Below are 19,553 nucleotides of genomic sequence, written 5' to 3'. Positions count from 1 at the left end.
GTGTCTGTGTGTGTGTTGAGGGGGGGGGGGGGGGGGGGGCGGGTGTGGTTGGTGGGGGGAGGTGTTTCATGATTTTGATCCAACAACAGTGAAGACATGATGATACAGTACCATGTCAGGATGGTTTTTACATCCATTTGCTGTTCTATTCTTCAAGTCAGGTAGAGATCAGAGGTTTGGAAGGATCTGTCACAACAACTTTGGCATCTTGTTGTGCTGCATCTAATGGAAGGTACATATTGGCTGCCATTGTGCATGTGTAGTGGAGGATGTACAGCGGGCTCACCAATTTACAAACATCTGACATACAAATGTTCATACTTACAAAATGTGATCTCATACATAGTTTTAAAATTTAAAGACCCAAAAAATAAATATTCTTCTGTACTTACGCTTTCCTGAAATGTACTCCGACTTGCAAACAAATTCACTTGTGAGAGACTCCAGAACAGATCCTATTTGCAACCACATGACTGCCTGTACAGGTTTATAACCAAAAAAACCTGCAGATGCTTGAATCCAACATAGACAGTCAGGAGGCTGGAAGAGCACAGCAAGTCAGGCAGCATCAGGAGGTGAAGGAAGTCCTGAAGAAGAGTTACACCTGAAACATCAACTTCTCCACCTTCTAATGCTGCTTGGCTTGCTGTGTTCTTCCAGCCTTCTGCCTGTCTACTGTAGAGGCTTTGAACATTAGAAGAGGTGCTCGTCAGGTGGGATGGGGACAAGCTTTAGGATAATAAGATCCATCAACCAGGTTTTGCGAATAAGCAATAAAATCATTTGTCTGTTGTGAAATCAGGAATTATTCAGCCAAGTTATAAAGTTGATTAAGACAAAATTTGAAATATGAAAGTATATTCTCCTTCCTAAATAAACCCTGACATGCATACACAATTTAATGAAAAAAAAGTTAAATACTGAATTTTGGGGGAAAAAAAACTCACCATTAGCTCTTGAATTAAAAAAAATCTGAAATACTCAGGATGGATATCAGTCAGCATCCTGACGCAGATTGATTAGATTAGATAACTTACAGTGTGAAAACAGGCCCTTCAGCCCAAGAAGTCCACACCGACCCTCCAAAGAGCAACCCACCCAGACCCATTCCCCTACATTTACCCTTCACCTAACACTACGGGCAATTTAGCATGGCTAATTCACCTAACCTGCACATTTTTGGACTGTGGGAGGAAATTGGAGCACGCGGAGGAAACCCACGCAGACACTGGGAGAATGTGTAAACTCCACACAGTTGCCTGAGGTCGGAATTGAATCCGAGTCTCTAGAGCTGTGAGACAGCAATGCTAACCACTGTGCCACCATGCTGCCCATTACAGAAGCTATCCCTGACCGGGAATTGAACCCGGGCCACAGCGGTGAGAGCGCCGAATCCTAACACAGACTTGCATTCGGAATGATCTGAATTCCGAGGTTTTTCAGGAGAACGGTTGACTCGGTATTTCAGCTGTTTTACTGGATCCTTTTTCTCAGAGGCTGAGCTGGGGAATCTCTCCCTTCATGAAAGGTTGTACCCTAGCTGTATTCCCAACAATATCCAAAATTACTTTACCCTTTGCCAGCCGCAAGCTCAGACAGATGACTTCCAGTAAATCTAACAGTTAATTGAAGATGAGCAACATGCAGTAAATCCAACAGCCAAAAGTCTTGACCATTTACTTAGTGTAAACCACATGATTTCCAAGAAGTGTCTTTTAATGAAATATCCTTTCGTGATCCCCTTAAAAACAAATGGTTCAGGTACCTCCTCAATTTTTATTCAAATTAACCATGATTCAAAATTCTTGAAACATGAATCTTCAGAAAAATATTAACAATGAAGTGTTTTCATATCAGAAGCTAGGTTTTTTTTTGTTTTCATTACAGATTCTAGCATCTGTAATAATTTACTCCGAGTATTGGCTTTATCTCTCAGTTGAGAGACAGCATGTCCAACTGTGCAGCACTCCCTCAGGTAATACTAGAGCGTCAGGTTATAATCTTGAGCTCAAGTTTTGTAGTGGGACTTGAACACACAAGTTTCTCATCGAGAGATGAAAACACGAGCATTTCAGCTGTGGCTGACATAGCAAATGCACAACCTGTGATAGAGAAGAGACATGACTTGGTGTAAAAAATGAACAGAATACAGAATCGTTCTAAATTTAACATTGAATTATTCTTCATCTGTAAGTACTTAGCAAGTACAATGCTGTAGTTCATGATTTATATATTGTGGGAGGTAGAGACGTTGTAAATAGTACTGCCAGGCAGTGTGCTGATTTCCCAGCACCATGACTGCCACAAGCAAATTTCATCAGGACGGAAAGGAATGCAGGCCTTGAAATCTGCAATGAGGGAAATGAATTAATGAAGGAGCTTGTTCAGGAATAGTTTGGGATTGCAAGATCAGTCCAGTGCTGTCCAGACCTATGATGGTAAACTATTGTAATGCAGCAGGGAGTTAGTTCTGACCATAATATCAGTTTGAGTGAGTCCATTAAAGGAACATACCTGAGAGGAGTGCTGTGCCGTTGACACACAGATGCATTGGCTATGCAGGAACTGCAGAATGGTCTACATGTGTATAGGAAGTGCAGGGTGTTTTCACCCACCTGAGGCATAAATGAATTGAATGTAATAGAGTCCAGATGAATGCAAGCAAGGTAATAGCTGGCATTTCACATTCTAGATGCAGAAATGATGAAAAGTAATGTCAGCAGGAGAGGTGGAGCCATTCAATTGAGTTCTTCCTGTATGCAAGGGTGAGGACTGGGGAGAGAGGCAAGGGACTAGAAGGTAATATAATCTTGTATATCATACTCAGTGATGCTGAATTTGCAAGATCAGGACGATATTCAATTCCAGTCAGATATGGGTTGCAGGCGCAAAAAGCAGTAGTTGGGTCACCATTGCTGGATTCTTCCACTTTCAAGATGTCATCAGTTTCATTCATGTCATCATCAAGGCACCCATTGGCCACCAAGAGACATTTATCAACTAGAAGAACTTTCATTCCCCCCACAATTAACTGCCCTGTAACTACAACAAAAACTTCATGCTTGTCTGCATTGTCTTGGCAGCTGCTTCTTCATCCTCTGGCAGCTCTTCATTCCAACATCTAACTGCGCTGCTGGATTCTAGCAGGCAAGGTATCATACTCAAAGTATCAGGACTTGCACCTTTATTAGGGATCAAGACTGAAGGTAGCTGCAAGGACCATGATCTGGAAAGCCATCAGACCTCTGAAGATCCGGTCGTATTGCCTGGACTAGTCAGCCTGTGAGGGTCTCTCTCATTATGGCGGTCCACTGTGTGCTCTATAACATAGTCCTCCAGAAATGTGTGAACCTTAAAAATGGTATGGACCTTAAAGAAAGTAATGTCTTAGAATAGGACATTCTACTTATTGGTGGAAGAGGAAAGTTGTGAATACAGAGGTGCCCCAGCTGTGGAGCAGGCCTTGAGGATATCATTAAAATGTATCGATGTTCAGGGGTCATTTCATTACCTGATCTCTTCTAATCCAGGAGAACAGTAAGGGTCAAGGAACTGCCATTGAGAGTATTTTGAAGGTACTTACACTGAACTTGCAACCTGGAATAATCGCCTGTTATTGCCAGTGAGTTGATCCAGATTAGATTAGATACCCTACAGTATGGACCATACATAGTTTTCACTGTTCCCCTTATAGGCACACACACACACCTTCATGCACTTTTCCCTCTTATCCTATATCACAATTAAATAAATGAGGCTCAAATATCTTGTGACATGAGTCAATAAGGGAAACAATATACAGTCAGTTCTTGCTATAATGTGTCTTTCATTAATGCAAATGGCTGCAACGCGATTGGTGAGTAGGGAACTCTGTTCCTAAAACATGAACTTGTAAAATGTGTATTGGATATAATGTGATTAGGTCACCGACACTTAAGTGTTATTTGTATTGCATGATTTTCGTGTAGTGCGGCATTGCACAGGAACATGGCTGTCACATTATAGAAGAAATGAGTGTACATTTCTTTCATTAACGGGGGATTGAGTTTAAGAGTCATGAAATCTTGTTGCAGCTCTATAAAACTTTGGTTAGACCACACTTGGAATACTGCGTCCAGTTCTGGTCGCCCTATTATAGAAAAGATGTGGATGCTTTAAAGAGGGGTCAGAGGAGGTTTACCAGGATGCTGCCTGGACTGGAGGGCTTATCTTATGAAGGTTGACAGAGCTCGGACTTTTTTCATTGGAGAAAAAGAGGACGAGAGGGACCTAATTGAGGCATACAAGATAATGAGAGGCATAGATAGAGTCGATAGCCAGAGACTATTTCCCAGGGCAGAAATGGCTAACAGGAGGGGTCATAGTTTTAAGCTGGTTGGAGGAAAGTATAGAGGGGATGTCAGAGGCGGGTTCTTTACACAGAGAGTTGTGAGAGCATGGAATGCATTGCCAGCAGCAGTTGTGGAAGCAAGGTCATTGGGGACATTTAAGAGACTGTTAGACATGCATATGGTCACAGAAATTTGAGGGTGCACACATGAGGATCAATGGTCGGCACATCATGGGCTGAAGGGCCTGTTCTGTGCTGTACTGTTCTATGTTCTATGTTCTATTTCAAGGTGGTTTGTTTAACACACTGACCTCCAATTTCAGTCACCATCTCAGTCACTGTTCTTGGTCATGTTTATGGATTGCCTTGTGAATGAAGATGAGGTGGGGCAGTTTATTTGCTTGAGAGAGGTATGAAACCCTTTGGCCTCTGTGACCAATGCTGGCGATTCACTGACATAGGAAGCTACTCCTATCAGTTCTGGGAAACATAATTCAACATGACAGATCTGAGCCTTGCTGAGAGAACAGTCGGGGACATAGATACTAGTGTAATGGGAATCTCACGGGATTAATGGTCCAGTAGCCCGGGGCAGTGCCCTGGAGATATGGGTTCAAATTCCCCCATAACAGCCAATGGAATTTACAATCTGTTGATAAAAGTCTGAAATATAAAGCTGGTCCAAGAAATGAAGACTGTGAAAGCTATTGTCATGAAAACCCATCTGGTTTACAAATGTTCTTAGGACTTGTCCTTACTGAGTCTGGCCTACATGTGACTCCAAACCCCCAGAGATCTCGTTGACTCTTAACTATCTCCTCAAATGGTCTGGTAAATCACCAGTTCAAGGACAATTAGGGCAAGCAGGAAATGCCAAAGACAGCCCACATCGCATGAAAGAACAATGAAAAAGGGTACCCTGGACAACTCTGAACAACCAAAGACCTTGTGAGAATCTAATGATGTCCTCACCCTTGCATACAGGAAGAACCCAATTGAACAATTTATTTTCTTCTACTGATCTTCTACTATTTTGCACCTCCTAGTGTTCTCAGCCACCACAGGGTGTGTTTGCTTTGTTTCAGATGGCCTTCTCCTATAGCCCTGTGCAAAGGGGGCATCTCCAATCTCTCCTACTGCCTCAAGGAGGATCTTCAGATTAGCATCTGGAAGTGAGGGCCAACCCTATCAAGGGCCAGTCTTTTGCTTCCTGTTTTCCATTGCCGCTCAGGTCCCTCAGTAATTCCGTGATGAGCCATGATGTGTTGGAATTGGCTCCTGTACAGTCCCTTATCCTTTGCTACTCCTGTGACTTCTAAATTCATGCCAAATCCACCTTACAGCCAAATGCCAGGCTGTTTCCTTCAAATCTGACTTATGGTGTCAGATAACTTGACGCTAATGGGAAAGTTAAGCCATGTTGCTTTTCTTAGTCCCATACTGCCCTTCTCCTCATCTTTCCAGTTTCATCTGGTGCCTCAAATCATCTCCATCCAGCTCCTCACTAATACACACATGCTAAATCTTCCTGACCCCAGGCACTGTCACCATCTTCTCAAAACTATTGCCATTACAGGTCAATTATCTTTTGGTTGGAAGAATATTATAAAACATACTTCCTTTGGTGTTGTTTAAAAGCGGACTGTGTTCATAATCTATGTTAACATCTGAGATTTGGAAAATAAAAGAAAAACTACAGTTTTTAAGCATTTGTTCTTTGAATGTGGGCAATAAACATACGACAAGGTAGATGATGGACTAGTGGTATTATCACTAGACTAACTTAATCCAGAGACCTAAGTAATATCCTAATGACACAGGTTCAAATCCCACTACAGCAGATGGTAGAATTCGAGTTCAATAGAAATCTGGAATTAAGAGACTAATATGGATGACCATGAATCCATTGACAATTGTTGGAAAAACCCATCTGGTTCACTAATGTCCTGAGGGAAGGAAATTGCCAGCCCTACCTGCCCTGGCCTACATGTGACTTCACAGTGATGTGCTTAACTATTGTCTGGGCAATTAGGGATGTGCAATAAATGCTGACTTGATCAACGATGCCCTCCTTCCATGAATGAATTTTAAAAATGATCACATTTTTGGACATTTGTGTTGTCCTAGTCTGTGATGGTGCATCTTTTTAAACCACTGCTTGTAATGTATAAAGGTTACTTTGATTGTTCCTCCACAAGCTCCACCAACAAGAGCAGCATCATCTTTATGTGGACTTATGTTTTTCCTTCAGTGTTGATGGGTAAACATTCTGAAATTCCTCAACCAACCTCACAATGGGAGCACCATGACTTATGACTTGTGGTTCCAGGAGATGGCTGCCTACATCTTTTTGTTGCAACAGCAATGGACAATTGGTGCGGCATTGCTGACAGTTCCTGCATCCAAGGACAAGTTAAATGGCATGGTGCTTGGAACAATGACCTAAGAGCATGAAGAGGGAGTTCATCTCTAGTTTCCACTAGGTCAACTGATCTCAACCAGATCAGAGCTCAGAGTTAGTATTGTTCTCAGCATCTCTGAGCAGAGACAATCACATAGTGCATAGTCCTGCTGCCACTGATAATGCAGTGAATCTTAATGATACTTGTGGACCAGGGATTCCCAAAGAGAGTAAGATCATAACATGAGCTTTTGGGGTTGCGAGCTCACAGCAATAACTGGGGTTATGGAATTCTTCCAATAATCCCTCCTCACTCTCATGAACCTTCACAGCTCTCATACGTCTTCTCTCCATTTCCCGTCTCTCCATTTTTACTGGGGTGACATTGCATAAAATGTTTGCAAAGCATTGAAGAATTTTTGCTGGACCAAATATATTAACTGTGGTTTCTCTTCACAGATGCTGCCAGACCTGTTGAGCATTCCTGTTTTAGTTTCTAATTTCCAGCATTGCAATTTCTTTTTTTGCAAAGCACTGTTCTATATTAAAAGACAAAGTATCAGTACACTAGTGTACAGAATGAACTGCCAGAGGAAGTGGTGGAGGAAGGTACAATTACAACATTTAAAAGGCACCTGGATGGCTGTATGAATAAGAAGGGTTGAGACGGATATGGGCCAAATGCTGGCAAATGGGACTAGATTAGTTGGGATATCTGGTTAGTACCAACGAGTTGGATTGAAGGGTCTGTTTCCAAGCTGTATGAATCTACGACTGTATAACATGTAAAAAAAAAAAGGCACTTGGATTGGAAACTGGTAAAATTATAACGTTCTGAAAATTTTGTCCCAGCATGGTTCAGAACATCCAAAATAAAGATCAAAATAGTGATGAGAAGGTGGAAGAAAAAGAAACATTAATTGTTATTTGAGTGATTGAAACAAAACTGAATTGCAACTAGTGTCATCTGAGTAGTTTTGGCTTATTTACCTGTTGTTGCCATACAATGGACAGTACTACAAGAAACCTGTTATTTATTTGTTGGATGAATGACTTCAGTCTTTGAGTACGTCCAAGATGCAGTGCTGCCAATTGGGATCAGTGCATACATTCTTGATAGTGTGCGCTTCACGGAACACTTATAACAAAGGAAACTTTTTTTTTCTTTTCTTAGTAGTCTTGCCACCAGAGCCTTTCACTCCACATTATTTCAGCGTTACTCCTGTCAGCTTTGTGGATTGTCAATTGTTACAACTATTTACGATGAAAGAAGACTTGTGCATTTTGGTTGTTTTGTTCTGTAATTAGATCCTTCTGCAATTGTTAAAAAAAAAATTTGGGAAACATACAACTCTAATGTTAGGATGTATTTATGCCTGTTTCAGATGAGAACGAATGCTTGACATTTGGCATTTGTGCCAATGGAAATTGTATAAATGTGGATGGATCCTACCGATGCAGTTGTAACCAAGGGTTTGAACTCGGGGATAACCTGAAGAGTTGCAGAGGTATTTGAACATGTTTAAATAAATGCAACATAATTTAGACCACTTAACTCAGAAGGAATGTACACATGGCCCCACACCAAAACAGACTCAGTTACTTGTTTTATCCAACCCATTGTTGACTCTGGCTTTTGTTAACTTCCGCTATTTAAAATTTCCAGGCGTGGAGTATTTAAATGCGCTGTGCTGGAACTAGTGTGTTTAAAGCCTTGTTTTTCCTGATGCACATTAATGATCTGAATCTTGGTATGCAGGGGACAATTACAAAGTTTGCAGGTGTCATGAAACTTGGAAGAATTGTAAACTGTTAGGAGGACAGTGTGGAACTCCAAAAAGACACCGGGAAGTTGGTGGAATGGGTGACTAAGTGGAAAATGAGGTTCAGTGTGAGTGGTGTTGAGGTGATGCACTTGGAAGGAAACACACTGAAAGACAATGTAAAATAAAAGTTCACTCATAAAAGGGGTGCAGGAGCAGAGGGATGTGGGTATATGTGTGCACTGACCTGGAAAAGTGGTAGAGGCAGATCCCACTGAGGCATTCAAGAGGGCATTGGATGAGCATTTGGATGGAAATAATGTGCAATGGTATGAGGGGAGAAAGCAGATTGGCAGCAAGTAACGGTGTTCATTTGCAGAACCGGTGTGGACATGATGGGCTGAATGACCCTCTCCGTGCCTTGGCATTTCTGTGATTTTGTGGTTAGCCCAATAATGAGAGCCATGCCAGCCCACTGCGCCCCACTCCCCCACTTTCCCCCACCCTCCCCCCAAAACTCTCAACCCTCTGATCCTACTTGGAGACTGCAGGCTGTTACTGCAGCATCTCCAATCCAACACAAAAACACAAGCAACCACAGACACATACACAAACCCACTCACACGACAGAATCCCTACAGTGTGGAAACAGGCCTTTTGGCCCAACAAGTCCTCCAAAGAGTAACCCACCCAGACCCATTCCCCAACCCTATTATTCTACAACTACCCCTGACTAATGCACCTAACCTATACATCCTTGAACACTATGGGCAATTTAGCACAGCCAATTCACCTGACCTGCACATTTATGGACTGTGGGAGGTAACCGGAGCATCCAGAGGAAACCCACGCAGACACAGGGAGAATGTGTAAACTCCACACAGACAGTCACCCGAGGCTGGAATCGAACCCCGGTCCCTGGCACTGTGAGGCATCAGTGCTGACCACTGAGCCATATACACACACACACACACACCCACACCCACTCATACAGAGACACTCACTTACCCACACAGACACACAGATACAAAGACATATGCACACACATTCACACATCCACATCCACACACAGAAACACCCACACCCACCATTGATAGAATATTGGTGATGAAACAATTAAATCTCTGGGGCCACTCATTGACTCACTGAAGGACCTCAAGTGACCTGCAGGTGAGGAGGGGTTCCTCGCCCTTTCCCACCTCTAGCTTTATCTTGGTTGAGTCAGGAAGTTGACCAGCACTCCGCCCTCATTTTCCCCTTCCGACATAGCCAGCCTGTACAACCCGCCCCATTTCCTACCCAGCTCCAAGATAGGGAAAAGTCTGGGGGTGAATTAAATAATCACATTTCATCCCATATCCCTATTTATACATTCCAAAACGCTGTTTCCATTCTTTTTTGCCATTACTTGTACATGCATTTTAATGCATTTGACTTCCTGAACCTCTCTGCTCATATTCCATCCATTTTTCCATTAAATGTATATTCCTAGGTCTATACCTACAAAATTCTTCCAGAATATATTTAGCATTTTCAAGATGGACTGAATACAAAAGTAATTCATCAATTGGTTGAAAAGCCCATTACGTTTCTCCAAAGTTATGCATAAAAGAAACGTGAACTCAGTTTATTGTGTTTTGTATTATAGATATCGATGAATGTATGACTCTTGATGTTTGTTTCAATGGACTTTGTACAAACACTGAGGGATCTTATGAATGTTCATCCTGCAGTCTTGGCTACAAACTATCAGAAGACAGACACAGATGTGAAGGTAGGCAGTGTCTTGATGTTCCATGGTACAAAACAAATCACTTCTGGTTATTGAAACATGAAGAATGGGCCAAATAATGAAACGTAAAATGCCACTGCCATCCGCCCAGTCAATTACTTCAGCAATCTCAGCATTCTCTCAGGCAGTACATTCCATATATCTACCACCCTTTGGGTGAAAAAAGGATTTTCTTAGATCTCTTCTAAACCAAATACTCCTCATCTTAAATTTATGCCAGCTGTTCTTGGGTATGCCTGAGATTCTCACATTCTACTCTGTGCAGGCCTCTCATAGTGTTGTATACCTCAGTCAGATCTGTCCTCAGCTTCCTCTGTTCCAACAAAAACAAACCGAGCCTATCCAGTCTCTCCTCATAACTGAGGCTTTTCATCCCAGTTAACATCCTGGTGAATCTCCCCTCTCCAGTGCAATCACATTCTCCTAATAGTGTGGCAACCAGAACTGCACACAATATTCCACCTGTGGCCTAACCAAAGTTTTATAAAGATGTAAGAAGACTTCCTTGCTCCTTTATTCTACACCCTGGCTAATAAAGACCTTCTTTACCACCCTGCCTACCTGTGCTGACACCTTCAAGGATCAATGGGCTTGTACACCAAAGTCCCTTTGCTCTCAGTACTCTCAAGGGACTGACCATTAATTGTGTCTCTCTTTCCCTTATTAGACCTTCCAAAATGCATCTCATAACACCTATCATAATTAACTTGCATCTGCCATTGGTCTATCCAAGTTTCCAGCTGATCAATATCAGACTGTAGCCTGAGACCACCCCCCTCAGTATCAACAACAACACCAATGTTCGTGTCATCTGTAAGCTTACTAATTAAACCTTCTACATTCGCATCCAAGTCACTAACATTAGTACATAACAAACAGCAAAGGTCCCAGCACTGATCCCTGAGGTACACCGCTGGTCTCAGGCTTCCAATTACAAAAACAATCATCCACCATCACCCTTTCCAATCTGTTTGTAGCAGAGAGTCCCACTAATCTCTGGGTAAAGAAATGTCTCCTCATCTCAGTCCCTACCACATACCCTTACACTGTGACTACTGTTTCTGGACTTCCCAGTCAACATGCTTCCTGCATTTGTCCTGTTTAGTCCTGTTAGAAATTTATAGATTTCTATGAGATCACTCCTCATTCTTTTACATTCCAGTGAATAAAGACCTAACCGATTCAGTCTCTCTCATTCCTGTAAACTAAGGAATCAGTCAACCTTTATTACATTCCCTCCATAACTAGAACACCCTTCCTCAGACAAGGAGACCAAATGTAATATCTGGCTGATTTCTTAATCCAGTTGAGCCTGTCTGTCAATAAAGTGGTTGAGACCAAAACATTAAATGTTTTCAAAGAATTATATGTAGTTCTTTGTAGAATTGCTAAGCTCCAATTTACACAAACAACAGAAGCATCTCTTTATTAGATTTGCATAGCCACTGTATGTTTAAGTTTTCCAAGAGGTAATGTTAGGTTACAACACATGGGCGGCACGGTGGCACAGTGGTTAGCACTGCTGCCTCACAGCGCCTGAGACCCGGGTTCAATTCCTGTGTGGAGTTTGCACGTTCTCCCCGTGTCTGCGTGGGTTTCCTCCGGGTGCTCCGGTTTCCTCCCACAGTCCAAAAGATGTGCAGGGTCAGGTGAATTGGCCATGCTAAATTGCCCGTAGTGTTAGGTAAGGGGTAAATGTAGGGGTATGGGTGGGTTTCGCTTCGGCGGGTCAGTGTGGACTTGTTGGGCCGAAGGGCCTGTTTCCACACTGTAATGTAATCTAATGTAATCTAATCTAATAATCTAATCTAATCTAACACATGTTCAGGTGGACTAGCTTTCTGGTACTCCTCATCTATTTTAAAAATAATTTTAAATGTCCAAAGAGGTGAAAAATTAATGACAGAATAAATTATGTGGAAAAGCGTTTGCACTTTATTCTAGCTAAGGTTTTTCATTCAAAGCATATTGAACATTGTGCAGTAATTTGAATTGGTATTTTAAGGACTCTAAAATTAGAAACATCAACACAACCGATTTCAAAAAATCACCATGTTAACACTAAATACATCATGGGCCAGGAATCTGTATAATTACCCAGGTAGATTTCTCATCATCTTTTGCACACCCATTGATAAATAAAATTGTGTAATTCAAAACGATCTAATGAATTTAATTTCTGGAAAACAGTTAAAGAATTGGGTATATTCAATGATATGTTTGTATTGTAAAGGTGAAGTTGCCTTATCAACTTATAGTCTTATATAAGTCTTATCAGACCATAGGGCTGTCCTGTCATTAGAGAGAGAGATGACTGGTGGTGGCTTAACCTGAGGGTCACCATACCTCAGGACGGGGGAACGGTTGAGAAGGAAAGTCCTTCATGGTAACCTTAGACAACGTGGGACTTGCAGCACTCTGCATCGCGATCCAGCCGACTGTACTAACTGACCCCCAGTTTTTTTATTGATAGTCACTATAGTCAAAACCAAACAGAGAAGATAATGAAAAACCGAAAGAACTGTGGATGCTGGAAATAAGAAACAAAAACAGAAATGGCTGGAAAAACTCAGCATTTGTGTAAAGAAACCAGAGAAAATAATAGCATTTCTGAAGTGATTGTCACTTGAGGTGTTTGTTGGATATAAATGTTTTTGTGTGGTTGCACAAATCTCAGAAAGGCACTAGAACTCCATCTTACTCTTTGCACAGTCAGTCTGATTGCTGCTCAAATAGATAGTCATCCAGTTAGTCAGTTAGCTAGTCAACAATCTATGTAATGTAACAGTAACATGTCTGAGATGTCATATTAGTATTCTGTTAGTTATTAATAGACTTTCAATATCTGTTTCACCAAGAGCCTTAGTTTTCTTGGGAGAAGTCCGAGTACATTTGTTTACAGAGTTAACTATTACAATAACCCATTGCACTGTGTCTGCCTTGTTCACCCTATTTCAACATGGGCCAGCAAATTCTCAACATATCAACCCATGGCACATTCAATGATATGTTTCTCTGTAAAGGTAAAGTTACCATAGTGTTATCAGATCATAGGACCATATGAAAGACCATTCGATACAGGAGCAAAATTAGGCCATTCAGCCCATGAAGTCTGCTCTGCCATTCCATCGTAGCTGAATGGGGTTTCTCAACCCCATTCTCCTTGTAACTCTTGATCCCCTTCCCAAACAAGTCAGGCACATGCTATCACAGTGACATCTGCGGCTACTCAGAAATTCAAACAACACCAATCAAATTTAGTTCGTGTACAGTGCCCTATCACCCAAGCCACCAAAGTGTTTTCTAAAGATCTTTTCACTTTCTGAAGATCATTTCTCTCTGGCTGCATCTTCATGTAGTCTCAGGAACCATAGCTAGGATGGAGGACTCTCTAGGCGCTGGATGATTGGCCAAGTGACCACAGTGGGTGCTTGTATCCAGATGGCCCTTACATGCTGAGGGTCTTCTTGCCAGAGGCAAATAGACCTCCTCAGCTTGAAGAGAGTCAGAGATGGGGTCGGGGCACTTTTGGATTGTCCTGAGAGAAACTTCTGTGGGGCCTGGATTTGGTTTGTCAATCAGCTGCATTCCACCTGGCTTGGCCATGTCTCCTCCTTTGGAAAAGGTTCCTGGGGTATGTACCTGTTTCTCAGACTCCTTGCCTGTATGCCTGGGGCTTATGGCAGAGGCAATGGAATGCAGGAACGTGCATCTCTCCCAGAAACTCTTGAGATGCTGAGCATAGACCTCCATGGCAGCAGCCAACCAGACCATGAAGACATGCATGAGGCAACTGGATCCCCAAAACATAGCTACACCTCTTGCAAAGGCTAAGTGATAGTATTGCTGGATTATTAATCTAGAAACTCGGCTAATGTTCTGGGAGCTAGGTTCGAATCCCACCTAGCAAATGGTGGAGCTTGGATTCTATAAAAAATTCTAAAAATAAAACCTATGATATCATTGCGAATTGTCAGAAAGACTCAGCTGGCTCAGTTACGTCCTTCAGGGAAGGAAATCTGTCATTCTTACCTGGTCTGGCCTACATGTGACTCCAATCCCACAGTGATGTGGTTGACTCTCAACTGCCTTCTGGGCAAGGGGGATGGATAGTGTACAGCCAGCGACATCCACATCCTGTGAATGAATAAAAATAGCCTTTGAACAATGAGGGCCATTATATCCCACTTCTCTGTCCGTTGCTTCTGCCTGTCCCTGTGCATTTGCTTGAAGTCTCTGATCCCTGAGACCACAGGGTCCTCTCCTGCCTGAATTGGTATAAAAGCCAGGCCAGAAATCCCCTAAGCTCCTTCAAACAGAGTCTGTTCCATCCTTTGATAGGTCCCTGCTTTAATATCTTAGACAGTAAGTCAGCAGAGCAACATTTTTTTGTTACTGTACCAAAAAGTCATGTCTATTAAAGACTTCCAAAAAAAAATTTACATTTTAAGATTTTCTATTGCAAATTAACAGACAAAAGGGAACAAAATACAACACTTTGTGCAAATGCATGAAATTAAAACTCAAAGTGTGTGTTATCAGTCAGAATAATGGGTTGTTGAATTTCCACCTTTTAGGAGATAGTCACAAGCCCTGCTGACCCAGTGCAGAATTTGGAGGTGCCGGTGTTGAACTGAGGTGGACAAAGTCAAAAATTGCAGAATGCCAGGTTATAGTCCAACAGGTTTATTTGGAGGCACCATCTGTCGGAGTACTGCTTCTTCATCAGGTGGTTGTCCTGATTTGATTGAGATTGGGCAGCACGGTGGCACAGTGGTTAGCACTGCTGCCTTACAGCGCCAGAGACCCGGGTTCAATGCCCACCTCAGGCGACTGACTGTGTGGAGTTTGCACATTCTCCCCGTGTCTGTGTGGGTTTCCTCCGGGTGCTCCGGTTTCCTCCCACAATCCAAAAAAATGTGCAGGTCAGGTGAATTGGCTGTGCTAAATTGCCCATAGTGTTAGGTGTAGGGGAATGGGTCTGGGTGGGCTGCACTTCAGCAGGTCGGTGTGGACTTGTTGGGCCGAAGGGCCTGTTTCCACACTGTAAGTAATCTAATCAACGATGGTCAGCCCTGGACAACAATTGTCCCTTCAACCAGTCTTTTGACCAGTGTGTTCAGACAAGCCCACCACTGACCTGCAGCAAGGAGTGTTGATTCTGAAAATTCTGATTTTGGATGGTATAAGGGTGCCACTGGTGGTAGGTGGTGCCTTGAAAGCTAGTGCTTCCAAATAAACCTGTTGGACAATAACCTGGTGTTATTGTGTGATTTTTAACTTTGACCCAGTACATAGCACAGCGAAATTGATTGCATTATCTTACAGTGGCTTAGTGGCCGAGTAATCCAGAACCCCAGGTTAATATTTAAAGGACATGAGGCTGTGACATTAGTAAATCTGGAATAAAAAGCTCTCACTGTGGTTAAAAACATATCTGAGTCGCTAGTACCCTTTAGAGAATGCTATCTGTCCTCCTTATCTGGTCTGACCTACAGGTAGTTCCAGACACTTAACTCTTGATTTGTTCCTGCAATTTGGGGCGGGCAATTAGTGTTGCACCCCTTACTTCCAAAATCAGAATTTTCAGAATCAACACTCCTTGCTGCAGGTCAGTGATGGGCTTGTCTGAACACACTGGTCAACAAACTGGCTGGAGGGCTGTTGTTGTCCAAGACTGGGCATTGTTGTTCTGCAATCAAATCCGATTCCAAACGAGATTCAGGACTATGACCCGCACAGCTGCCAAAGCACCCTGGCACGTGCCAAAAGGGTTCCACTACAGATCGGATTGATACACTTTGTGGGAAGGCTACCCTCATTGCACATCCCCCAACCCTCAGGGCCTCTGGAGGTTCCCTCAGACTTTACAGGAAATCCTCCTACAGGCTGGTTGGCAAAAGAATTGGCATAGAGGACCCAGGACCAGGGTTCGATTCCGCCCTCGGGCAACTGTCTGGGTGGAGTTCTCCCCATGTCTATATAGGTTTCCTCCGTGTGTTCCAGTTTCTTCCCACAGTCTAAAGATGTGCAGGATTGTCCTTTCTAAATTATCCTGTAGTGTCCAGGCATGTGCCGGCTGGGTGGTTTGGTTAGGGTGATGGGTATCAGGATTGGAGTGGTGCTGGAAAACCACAGCAGGTCAGGCAGTATCTGAGGAGCAGGAAAATTGACATTTCAGGCAAAATCCCTTTAATAGGAATGGATTCAATGATCAAGGGCTTTTGCCCGAAATGTTAATTTTTCTGCTCTGGATGCTGCCTGATCTGCTGTGCTTTTCCAGCACCACTCTAATCTTGACTTTATCTCCAGCATCTGCAGTACCCACTTCTTCCTAGGGTGATGGAGATAGTTTTCGAAAGATCAGTGCAGACTTGATGGGCTGAATAACCTCTTTCTGCACTGTGGGGAGTCTATGATTCTCAAATTCCTCTCTAAACCTTCTACCTTTCATTTTAAAATTATGCCCCCTTGTTATCGACCCTTCAACAAAGGCAAAACGCTACTTTCCATTCACCATCTTCATGCCCCATATAATCGTATGCACCTCTATTGGGTCTCCCCTCAGCCTTCTGTACTCCAAAGAAAACATCCAAGCTTATCCAGCCTCCCTTCAGAAGAGAGAGCTGTAAGAGAAAGATTGGAAGATGGCCAAGGATGGTCATGTCGGAAAGGGAGCGTTTTAAAATGGAGGTTGGTAAGACCGAACGTAAACTTAGGGAACGGCTCACTGAGCATCGCAGCCGGGCCCGCAGGGGCCAACCAGACCTCCCAGTCACCGCTCATTTCAATTCCCCAACCACTCCCTTTCCAACATGACCATTCTTGGCCACCTCCATTGCCAAAATGAACCACCCCGCAATTGGAGGAACAACACCTTATCTTCCTCCTGGGCAGCCCCAGCCCGGAGGACTCAACATTGAGTTCTCCAGTTTCAAATAATCTTTCTTCTCTTCCCTCAACTCCCTTCCCAGCCCCTCCCCTGCCCTTCCACTCCTCCCTGCCACCAACCGGATTCATTCCTCCCATTGACCAACCAGGCCGTACTCTCTACCTGTCTTCACCTAGCCCCACTTCACCACCCTGCTCCGCCCCCCTCCCCACCCCCCTTTATCTACAGCTCCCCCTATACCCACCCATGGTCCTGAAGAAGGGTTACACCTGGAACGTCGACTTCTCCACCTCCTGATGCTGCCTGGCTTGCTGTATTCTTCCAGCCACCCAACTGCAATAGAAAAGAGAGTAGAATTTCAGGGAGAGCGTCTGTCTCCATAATTACAAAAATTCAGGTCAACTGAAGAAAGTGATTAACACAGAATAATAAGTCAGTGGAGGAAGCGAGGTTTTGATAGAAAAATTACATTTGAACAAGACTGCTCCACATCATGATTATTAAGCACGACACGGGGAGGTGGGGTGCACCAAGAAAAAGCTAGAAGGAAGTGTGTGAAATGGTGACATAAAAATAAGCAATGGAAAACGTCATGTAAGAAACATCCTGCTGTTCCAACATACTTAATTAATTAAGAAATGAAATGAACTGCGGTTGCCGTAAATCGGAACCAAAAACAGAAATTGCTGGAAAAGCTCAGCTGATTTGGCAGCACCTGTGGAGAGAAATCAGACTTAACATTTCAGGTCAAGTGACCCTTCCTCAGAATGGTTCTGAGGAAGGGTCACTGCATTCGAAACGTTGGCTCTGATTTCTCAGAGTCAATGTTTCGAATGCAGTGACCCTTCCCCAGAACCATTCGGAGGGTCACTTGACCTGAAATGTTAAGTCTGATTTCTCTCCACAGATGCTGCCTGACCTGGTGAGCTTTTCCAGCAATTTCTGTTTTTTGTATTCAATTAATTTGTTGCATTTCCTATTGAATTGTTGAGAGTTTATTTTCTACTGTCTTCCATCTTTTTTCTAATTTTGCTATGAATATACTTTTATAGACATGAATGAATGCTTGAGCAAGGATGTCTGTGGTCCAAACGGAGAATGTGTTAACAGTGAAGGATCCTATTTCTGCATTTGTGCCAGGGGTTTCACCACTACTCCTGATGGTACAGGCTGCCAAGGTAAGACCAGTTAAGATAAGAACACATGCTTATAATAAGTTAGTCATGTTAATATGATACCAGCATTTATGAGAATTCATTTTGACCTGACAGAGCACTGAATCATAATTGACTGCTCAAGTTTATCAGGTATTTTTCTCATAGGACAATTCATTCAATTGAGATTATGTGACATGCCAAAGTCACATTTTTTGCATCTTGCCATCGCCGACTGAACTGGACTCGCCATATAAATACAGTGGCTACAACAGAGGCTAGGAATCCTGCAGGGAGTAACTTACCTCCTGAGTCTCTGTGCACCATTTGCGAGTCACAAGTCAGGAGTGTGATGGAATACTTTACACTTGCCTGGACACTCAACAAGCTTGACACCATCCAAGACAAAGCAGCCCACTTGGTTGGCACTACATCACAAACATTTACTCCCTCCATCACCAAAGCTCTGTATGTACTATCTACAAGATGCACTGTTGAAATTTGCCAAAGATCCTTCGTTAGCACCTTCCAAACCCACGACCACTTCCATCTGGAAGTACAAGAGGTGCAAGCACATGGGAACACCACCACCTGTAAGTTGCCCTCCAAGCCACTTGCCACCTTCACTTGAAAATATTTCACTGGGTCAAAATCCTGGGATTTCTTCCCTAATGGCATTGTGGGTCTACCTACAGTCTGTGGCCTGCAGTATATCAAGAAAACAGCTCACAATAATTGTTGGCCAGCCAGAGATATCCAAATTCCATGAATGGATGAATAAAAAAAAGTAACAAGGCTATTTGAGATTTCAAAATAAGCATGAGATTTCATTTTTATTCTCAATTACAATATGCATGTTGTCATTGTAAAAATTGCATATTTCAGCTAATATTTTCACGTTTGATGTGTTAGAGTCCAGGAGTCAAATTGTTGGCCAGGTTTTACTCATTGCAATTTTTGACCTAAGCATATTTAAGGTAAAGAAAGTTAGTAAAGTGACAAGAAGATATAATATGCCTTTTAAAGTCCAAAGTAAAAAGTCCAAAGTGCACCCCATTTGCAAGGTGTCAATTTTATCCATAGAGTAGACATTGTGCTTTACAGAAATTCCATAAAATGTGGCACAGAAAATTTGAACAAATATGAAATCACATTCTTATTTTGAAATCTCAATCACTCCATAATCAAGAACCCAACACCTATGGTGTTTCAGTGTGGCTT

General features: G+C 42.7%; 1 protein-coding gene across 1 annotated transcript in view; it reads left to right on the top strand.

Moving 5' to 3' along the window:
• LOC122553394 (latent-transforming growth factor beta-binding protein 2-like) overlaps positions 1 to 19,553 on the top strand; it is a 366,328-nt gene that overhangs the window by 248,124 nt on the left and 98,651 nt on the right. Inside the window, exons 19-21 of the mRNA XM_043697103.1 lie at positions 8,117 to 8,239; positions 10,143 to 10,268; positions 18,231 to 18,356. Coding sequence (XP_043553038.1) covers positions 8,117 to 8,239; positions 10,143 to 10,268; positions 18,231 to 18,356 — 375 coding nt within the window. The remainder of the gene's footprint in view (positions 1 to 8,116; positions 8,240 to 10,142; positions 10,269 to 18,230; positions 18,357 to 19,553) is intronic.

Source organism: Chiloscyllium plagiosum, chromosome 10 (genome assembly GCF_004010195.1).
Source record: "Chiloscyllium plagiosum isolate BGI_BamShark_2017 chromosome 10, ASM401019v2, whole genome shotgun sequence".
Classification (NCBI taxonomy): domain Eukaryota; kingdom Metazoa; phylum Chordata; class Chondrichthyes; order Orectolobiformes; family Hemiscylliidae; genus Chiloscyllium; species Chiloscyllium plagiosum.
This window is presented reverse-complemented; position numbering and strand designations above follow the sequence as displayed.